The 10132-nt window shown below is 33.4% G+C and overlaps 1 protein-coding gene across 1 annotated transcript; it reads left to right on the top strand.

Annotated features, from left to right (window-relative positions):
- The first annotated feature begins 915 nt into the window (after positions 1–915).
- Positions 916–9291, top strand: LOC147065184 (uncharacterized). Its single transcript, XM_085956670.1, has 4 exons — positions 916–1156; positions 4876–5088; positions 7067–7207; positions 8585–9291. The coding sequence occupies exons 2-4, from the start codon at positions 4951–4953 to the stop codon at positions 9155–9157; spliced, it is 852 nt and encodes a 283-aa protein (XP_085812796.1). The 5' UTR covers positions 916–1156; positions 4876–4950; the 3' UTR covers positions 9158–9291.
- The last annotated feature ends 841 nt before the right edge of the window (positions 9292–10132 follow it).

Genomic DNA, 10132 nt, shown 5'->3' with positions numbered 1-10132 from the left:
AAATAGAAGACACCATTTATATAGAATATATTATGTAACAATAATAGATACATATCTATTTATATTTAACAAAGTATGTACCTATGTGCTATAATTAATATAAAAACTACAGTAGCCAAATAATAACTATTCTTTGAAAAGAAAGAAGAGAAATGAATGGACAGACCAGAAAAAGCTCATAAGATTATTTTTATCCAATATATATATTATAATAATATGCATTCATATAGATAGAAGAAGTTTTGACCTCTAAAATTATTTAAATTAAATACAATCAGGTACAATTAAATATAAATTCGAAGTGTTCATTAAATAAACGGCTACAGCCGTGATCACCTCCATATCTACCATGCTTTATAGCGCTTCTCCACCTGCATGGATTTTCTGGCACCAATAGTGTGTTAATTAAACTACGAGTATCATCATAATAACTGTTTACATGTAAAAGTACTGACTGTCTCGCCAATCTCATTCTTTAAGTGTAAGCGAGACGCTTTATTGTCATTGTGTGGTGCTATTTGACAGGACTGGTAGTGAAAATCAGTTAATCTCAAAATGGGTCTGCGCTGTGCAGTTCGTTTTTTTTACTGGCAGGTCACCACTATTGTTTTACTGCGCAGGCGCAGATATCGAACAAATCCAACTGTCGCGTGAAAATTCAGAAACTTCTGAACTTTTTTGATTCATGCATGCAATCTTGCAACTTGCACGATGATACACGTTTACAGGTGCATTTTCTTGGTATGGCTGTGATAATACATACTATCAGCAGTAAATCCATGCACGTGTAAACGGGGTATTTCTGCGTTTTCTTTCTTCATTACTCAATAGTTGGCCGGTCATTTGGTGGCTGCATGGTAGCATTGGTGTGTACGTATTATAGGATTGCATGATTTATTAAAAAAAATATTACAGTTGATAACAAAAGTCTTTTGAACATGATTAACTAAATTAAAAGAAATCATTTTCAAAAAATCTGTCAAAAAAAAGATATAAAAGAAAACAGTGATAAAATGCTGTCATTAAAAATTAAGCGAACAAGTTTTATTTTATGTATGTGCTCATCCATCGCCATGCTAATTGCGGTGTCTACAGCAACTCCCACATCCATGGGTATCTCACAAGTGGAAATAATGCTGAAGAGAACAAATGAGGGGTATAAAAGCATAACCGCCACTATCCACAAATGCAAATTGTTCAGTATTTAAAAAAAACGATTTTAATGTTCCCTTTACACCTTTTTGAGTGATTTTGAATTGTATTCACATCCTATTAGATTTGTTCTAAGATTCGCGATTCCAAATCAAGCAATTTTAGTTCAGTTACTGCAATAAAAACAATTATTTTTTTAATAGTGGAGGTTTTGCATCTCATCTTTTCAAAGTGGCGCTTTTGTTACTGAATGTTTGTGGTAGTGGCTGATTTGCACTTCAACATACTTTTACTTAATGACTTAACCATTTCGAGACCAGAACTACGAAATAAAGCTAATATGTATGATAAATTTTGTTATTATTTTATTTTATTCATAAGGTACCTACATAAAATGAACAGGTAAAAATATTTGCAAATAATAATGATAAAATATTGTAAAATAATAGGCTATTTACAGGCTAAAAAAATTCAAAATATATGTAAATTATATAAAAAATTAAATTTTACATGTTATTGTGACAGATAAAACGCTACCTTTGCATTTCTAAAGAAACACTTTTTTTTTTAATTTAAAAAGAAAATGTCTAAAGCGGATAAAAAGGATACAAAAATTTTAAAGGATCAAAACATAATTGTAAGATAACATAATGCGGATACAATTATTGTAATAATTAAAATTTGATTATGTATAGATAATGAAATGTGAGATAGTTATAATTTATAATATATTTTGTTTAAATTAACAGTTCGCTGCCGCCCTGTATAAAATAGAATTGACGCCATGTGCCAATTCACGAAAACGTAAAAATTAGGTCAAGGTAGACGAAACCAAGTGATGACTATATTCATAATATTTTTTATTAGTCGATAATATGTAAATACGTCAGTAAAATATAATGCACCGCTCCGAGTCAGCGGCACCGCCACTTGAACTGTATTTTGTTATAAATAAGTTATGTTATAACAAGTCATAAATTATAAAAAAATTTACAGTACCCATACATTGAAAACATTATTTAAGTCGGTTTTGTGAATGTCGCACTCCAAAATATGTCAACAGTTTTTTTTATGGTTTTTTTTACGGTCTGCTCACCATGTTATGAAAACTATCAAATTTCAAAGCAGTCCATTTGAGTACCAATAATATGTAGACCAATTAATATTTTCTTTGAACAGTGGCGCGCTTGATTAAAAAACTTTTTATCTTTATAAAATCATACTGAAAAATATTCTAAATAACCCAATGCCGCCATTGCTGAACATGTGATAAGTGATAACGATAATGATAATTGGTAGGTAGGTAGTACGAGTACCTTATATAATCTTATAAAACACATGACAATAAAACACCGAAAAATGTCTATAAAAAATCAAATTGCCGGCAGCAACCAATTTGTTAAGAAAGATTCGTCAACTACACTGATTGTCCAATTTCTTCTGGGTAATAGTCACACAAAATATTTTCATCTTCAGTTTCATGATTTGCTAAAATGTTATTTCTTTCAATTATGTCTTTATAAAATTTGAGTTGTCCAACGCCAAAATCTTGTTTCCAGTTTACCCCGAAATGTTTTTCAATGAGTCTTTCAACGTCATTCAATTTCAGAGGATTCAATTTTACTTCGTATGGATTAATAACATTGGGCGTCATATTAGAAATATGTTTACCCCTCTTAACAAAAGACTTGAACTCGCCAAGTTCCACTTTGTAATTTATTTCACCTTTTAGTAATGCCCTTTCAGGATTTCCTTTAACTCTAGCAATGAAATATCTTTTGCAAGGTGCAAATTTAAAATGGTACTGATTGGGAGACTTTAATATTTCTGCTCCAGCCTTTTTCCAATCAAGTACGGGACAATCTATACCAAGCTCAATAACATTTCCATAATTTTCATATATTTGCTTGTATTCGGATGGATCTATTATTTCTTGTTTATTTTTTATCTCCTTTTCAATGAGTCCAAAGAGTCTGTCCGCTGGCATAAACGAATGACCTGGTATCGGAAACATTAACTGGATATGTTTGACTGTTCTTGGAGCTTTATTTATTAGCCAAAATGTACACATCGATATCATCACAGAATTTTTATTCTGCGAGCCACAGCCGTCAGCCATCAATCGGATAATTTTAATATTGGTTAGATCGATCTGACTGAGGCGATGGAAAACAGCTGAAGCAATCTCATTAGCTCCTTTCGCATGCCTGTCTTCTGTCCACGTGTATATAAAAACACTTTCCTTCCTAAGATCATTCTGCACATTATTTTGCACAATGGCAAAATTATTTATATAAAGCTGTCGGCTAGTGTATGCCGCTTGATCTGGTACTTTTGGAAGTACCTGGTTTTTTTGGCAATCAAAGGAAAGAGTTACCATCGCTTTATTGTTTTCTTTCAGGTATTCGAAAAAGCATTTAGCTTTTAGTTTGTGCAAATGTTTTTGCGACATTAATAACGCCTTTTCATGGTCGTCGCTTTCATTTTTAATTTTTGCTGATAGTTCAAGACACTTAGAGCAAACATCGGTACTCGGTGTCTTGAACCCGATATTATAATACCGGGTAAATATATTTCTAAAGTAACAATGCCGCACCTTAAGAATTCCATCATTACCCTGCAAATTTTGGTACATACGCCACATTTTTTTGATGTTTAAATCAGATACCATGTACTTTCTTGTTGCCGTTGCACTCCTGCAATAATGCGATTCAATGCATTTGAAAGATTCGATGAATCTCATTACTGCCGTCTTCTTTTCAGCATTTTTGCTAGATACTCTGTCTCCACCACGTTTATCTTGGAAGAGTGTTCCAGAAAGTAGAAAAGTTTTCGCAATGGATCGCAGTCTATGGACTCCAATGCCTAGAATATTTAAAAAAAACTTTTGGCATACCTGCAGTACCTGAAACGGCTGTGTGGACTTCCTCACGTACAGTCTAGTGTGCGTTTGTGGCAACGCCCTTGTATTGACTTTCGGACGGTGTCGTTGAGGCAATTTCACTTTCAAAAATTTCAAAATGAATGCATCTTGATATACTTTATCATGTTTTGCGTAGAAGGCACTGTGAAATTTTCTGATGTCTTGCGGTCCTATTTCATTGCACTTCATCTTTATGTTGTTTTCATGGCGACAAGTATTCCCAATTACTTGTAGATTCGGCAAACTCTTTGGTGCGTATCTATAAAAAAATAGTTTATTAAAAATCGATTCAGTCCTCCGACCCTTAAAGTGTTAACAAGTGACGGTTGAAAAGCAGTTTTTTAAAGTGAATAATTCTTACCTATTTCACTTTTGTACATTCCGTTTCCATTGATCCCTGTTGACTTGACGCTTTCTAGCACTAGTACTAGGCACAGGTGATACATTGAGATCCATTTTTAAAGTTAATTTCTAAATAATTAGCAAAGCGAACACAACACGTTTGTACGGCAACTGAGCACGGCGGCCATATTAGATTTACGATAAGTATGTGTTTACTGGTTCGTGATTGGTGCATTTAGGTTGTGGCGCTTTTGAACTTCACTTATAGTGTAAGAGAGGCGGTTATGCATTTGATCGCCGTTTTTGATGGCGATTTTGAAGGAGTTAGAGGCGTTTTTGCGTCGGTTTGAAGTTTATAGGGCATAGAGAGTAATAAACCGATCATTAATCAATCATTACTTGAAAAATGATAAAGTATGGATAGTGGCGGTTATGCTTTTATACCCCTCAAATCTAAGCGACACTGTTCTGCAAAATTATAGTTTAGCTGAGAGAAACTGTTTCGCACAGAAGAAGATCCGGTTTAGAGAAACATGCCAGTCGCTGGCGGCAAAGGGATCATGCGGCACAGGCCAGTGGCTAGTTTGCAGAAACCGTCTGAGCCAGAGCAGACTGAACATGATTTACCGAGGCCTATTTGCAAGGTGAAACCCTGCTCAGCGATGGATGAGGTAGGATAATATTTTCTTTTGCCTTCTTTTATACCTGAATCATTAACATTGGTACTATTCATTATCCATTCATGGTATTTGGGACTTTATATAGAGGCTATTTATTCTGTTGAAAAACGCCAAGGAAGGTTAACCTTTAGGTAGAGCAAAGCAAAGAAATTTCGGTTGTTGGATGATGTACAACGAAACTCACACTACAGTGGTATCGTTCAAACAGCCATCTCACAGTTTAATTTAACCCATCTAGTAAGTACATTATATGCTATACTCCTGATTTAGAATAAAATATTATAATACAAATATTAAGAAATCTCAATAAAATACAAAGTGAAGTTTCCTTCACTTCAAAAACTTCCTCTTCCTCTTCCGAACTCTGAGTGCACCAATTTCGAGTATAAACTCTGAGTTCCAATGCGAGTGTAAGCTCTATACAACTATTTTCAATATTCTGTAAATGAGATCTTGTTTACAAATCGACATTTTTAAAATTTTCGATTTAGATAATATATAGATACGAGTTAAGTCTTAAGATACAACACTATTTAATGGATATTATGTTCCTACCGTGACACAAGTAGCAGGGAACATATTGTTTTAATCCAAAATACGATTTCTATAAACGTCGTGTCGTATTCCGTTCCACAGTACAGGACGTCAATGGAATTCCTGTCATTTATCACGTCTCACAAAATATGACGTTTATAGACGTCATGTCCGCGAATGTGTGATTAATAAAGTTTGTAAAGTGAATGAATATTTACAATATTTGAGGACACTCGACTCGTTATTTCTGTTATGACATTTGAAAATATTTTGCAAAGACATGAAGCATGATTAAGTTGGTAAACACCACAAATATTAACATTGTTCAGTTGCCATTCCGATTTTCATACTCACACAATGGCTGCCATTTTTTATGTTCATTGTTATTATTCAAATGCAGTTATAAACGGTTTTACACAAATTTTATATAATTTTTCAACTAAATAATAATGCAGAAACGTAGTATTATTGACTGCTTATCTACTTATTGTGTTAGATCGTTTGATCAAACACCCTGCAAATTGGCAAATAACTGTCATAACAGTAGTGTTAAGTTCTCTGCAAATAAACCTTCGACGCAAAGTCACAGTCTTCATTTCTAAAATATACAGCCCCAAACCTAGGTTTATTGTTTAGCAGATCCACATTTCGTCGTTAATTTTCTACAAACACGTATCTCAATTTTTGTCAGTTTTGAGTTGTTTGATGTAATGAATTCAGAATTTGAATACGTATGTATTCCACTAACACATATCTCAAAACATACTTTACAACATAATATATTTAAGCAATAACATAAACTCATATCACAATAAAAGACTTTAATAAATATTATAAACTCGTATCTTGAGTTATGTGTTTACAGTATACAGAATACTGAACTCCAACAGATGATTGTACTGAAGCTCTTTCTCGTAAGTCAAGATACGTGTTTGCTGCAGTAATATTCACGGTAAAGTTGCAACGCATTCTCGTATCTCCGACAATATGACTGATCGGTCAAAAGTATGGTGCGATATATTGAAGAAACATAACATTTTTTTCATGAAAATATGTGTAACTATACTAAATGGATATTTCATAGAAGAAAATTTATTTCTTATTTAAAAACTGAGAGAATAAAGTTGTTATTTGCCTCTCCTGATAAGTTGTGTTTTTTGAGATACGTGTTTGTAGAAAATTACAGACGATTTGTAAGAATAATCGAAATTTAAAAAAATACATGGCTTATTGTATTTTCTTGGTAGATTTCCATTTCACAATAGGTACCCAGTTTGATATTACATTATTCTATGTATAAAAACATTCATTAACTCAACCTCCACTCCATGGAGAACATAGTAATATAATTACTTATTTGTATACTTTTTTTCTCCAAAATCAAGCAGATGTGTGTATTTTCACCAATAAAATAGTTACGTGACCGAATTTGCAGGTATGGTGGCCATCACTGGAGCGATGCATCAAGAAAACAAAGGCCAAGTCCATGGCGTGCGACGGTGAAGAATTTTATATTGGAGTAGATTTATTTGGAGACGGAGTTTGCCAGTGTGATAATTTATACGGAAGGCTAAAGGTAGTTAGTGAGTTCTGCATATTAACTTTATAATATGAAGGTGTTTTAACTTTTGAGGTTAGAAATAGAATATTTTTGATAGAAAAATTCTCCAACAAACCAATCAGGCACGGCAATAATTGGAGGAAAAGATACAACACTGACCTTTACAGAATGTATATCGATTCTAATGCAGTTAAATCAATCAAGATTGACAGACTGCCCTGGTTAGGTTATGTAGATTGCCAACGTTTAAATACTTTTTTTAAATCGGGGATGCTATAACATGGGTAGTGAAATATATTCAGCAAACTTTTCAATTGACACATAATTTTGGAGATCTGATTGAGTGGTTCAGGTTTCTGCTTGTATGTATATTATGTAAGTATATACATAAACACACATTTAAATAAATTGTCGCACCATGAGTACTTTAGTGTATTACCTCCAAAAGTATAGTTTTGAGATTTGAAGACATTTGAAGTTACAAATTATTTATATCTGTAATATGCTTAATACTTTAATACATCAATTCAAAATAATACACTAATACACCAAAATATACATCACATTGATGCATTACCATAGCACCAAAAATATACATCAGATTAACTCATTCCGTGCGTCCAACAACGCAACTAACAGGTCTGCAGTGAATGAGTTACGAGTACCATAGAATATCTTAACCTCTTCACCGCGGAGCAGTTTAATTACTATTTAATTAACATGCTAATTATATCTAATGGCCAACTAATGAGGACATAAACGATGTGCGTCAGCACTGAAAGGATTAATAATATAGTAGGTAAAGCAGTCAAAATACTTTAGTGAAGTAACTCAATAACAATGCATTTCACATTTTGTCTGAGTTACTACGTCAAAGCAATAATAAACCAAAAAAATTTGTGTAAAACTGCGTTATTAACAAAATCTCTTTGATTATTAACTACAAATTGATAATTTTTGACTTAATATACTAAAGTACTGTGCGTTGTATTTAACAAGTAAGTGTCATTTCATATGTTTTTAAGTGTCGGTATGTTCTGCTTGGATAAGATTAAAATCGCAATACAAATAGGTAGATATTTTTATTAAAATATGTTATTTTTACATTTCACTACTGTTAAATGATTTGCAAATGGCAACTCATGGCAAATTTTTGAGGAGCAAAGGATTAAAAAAAATAACATGGGCAGTTCAATTTGCATACCTAGGAACACTACAACTTAATGTTAATGTCTATATCTATGTCGCTGAAGCATAAGTGAGTGTCTAATGAAGTGTATTCACAAGTCGTTTAGAGAGCATGCGTGATTTAAACTGTATTAATAATCCTAAGTAATAGACCTTCCACTAACAATTAAATACTATTAGATATGTTTCTTTTCTACTTTCCAGGATGATAATCGCTGCCACATGTTTTACCAACAAGGGCCTTGCGATATCGGCCAGGTAGTTACATACAACAGAGTGACAGCCTTCGCTGTGTGTACATCAGATCTGTGTGCCGTCGAAAATAATGAATCTGCTGACAGAAGTAAGAGGTCAAAGGGCAATAGTAGCCAACACTTTTCTCGTGATGAAAGAATAAGGATTCCACAAGCGGACGGCTGGTCCACTTATCATTCTAGCAAGAAGTTATTGGCTCCGATGAACAGGAATGGAACTTGTTATAAAATTGGTTCGGCGTGTGAATCAGTGGGACCTAATTCAAGGTTTGTAGTTAACAGTGATTCGCACTTGCCGAGTTGTAGCAAGAATTTACAACTGCATTTGATAGACGGCACTCCAAAGTGCAAGACTGATGAAAACAACATGTGTCGGGACGTGGTGCACTTGAAAGCAGAGAGTGATTTGGAATTTTACAGATATTTGATGAACCAAATAAAGGCAGCTAGGGCAGCTAAGAAAAACAAAATGGCCAAGACAAACCACACCACCAGTGTGCGTTATATGATATGTGAGCTATAGAATTAAAACCCAGATTCAAAAAACTGTGTAAGCGTGTCAATGCATTAGACTGTGCAAATTTCGATACAAGTTTGATTAAGTTTGTTGTTTGATAGCAAATGTGATGAAAAAATAACATAATATAATGTTTTCAAAAATCATTGTTCTATTTCTTTTAAATATGGACATGTCTGGGTCTATCTCTAAGCAACTCGATTTAGATTCATCTGGGTCTTTATGCATGTAGAAAATTTAAACAATTCATATTAAATGTTACTAGCAGAGCCAGCTGCTGGCAACAACCAACTATATCGCTTTGTAAAAAATGTCAGTAATTTAGCTAAAATTGAAACCATGGGGCTTGTTATAGTGAGAGCAGAGTATTGCACTCTCCCTGTCATACTCACGGCGACAGTCAATTGAGGGAGTGGCTAACGTCTCCATCACGCATTGTGGAACGATGACCCACCGGTTGTTTGCTACAGTTCGAATGAGGTGGAGCATGATACACGCAGTGTTAATAACAATTACAATCAACGACTTACATATCAAATTTTAGTCATCATAAACAGTTAATTTAATTTTAAAATTATTAGCATCTTAGAATTTAATTTTAAACTATTCTCTATAACATGTATTACCATTTACCACTATATGATTGTTACATCTTCCCGTTTATTTGTGTTAAGTGTACCATTTTTAAGCCCGTGTTTCATTTTTCGGCATCTTCACTCACCAAAAAAGGTAAATACACACTGATAACGAAAACAGTTAATTCTTACTAATATAATAAATTAATACAATAAAGTAGGTAAAAATTTTATCACTTACCTATTATGTCAAGGATCAAAATAAAAATATAACAAGCAATTAATTATGAATAGTTGAAGTGGTAAAAAACCCCTACCTTATCACTAATATATTATAACCAATAGCCGTATAAATCGTCGTTTACCTTTTGGTGAGTGAGAATAGTGCCTGAAAATGCCGAAAGGC

This window comes from Rhyacophila brunnea, unplaced genomic scaffold, assembly GCF_057557595.1.
Source record: "Rhyacophila brunnea isolate RB1 unplaced genomic scaffold, BYU_Rbru_1.0 scaffold_6, whole genome shotgun sequence".
NCBI classification, from domain to species: domain Eukaryota; kingdom Metazoa; phylum Arthropoda; class Insecta; order Trichoptera; family Rhyacophilidae; genus Rhyacophila; species Rhyacophila brunnea.
Note: the sequence above shows the minus strand (reverse complement) of the source record. Positions and strands in the feature narration are given on the sequence as shown.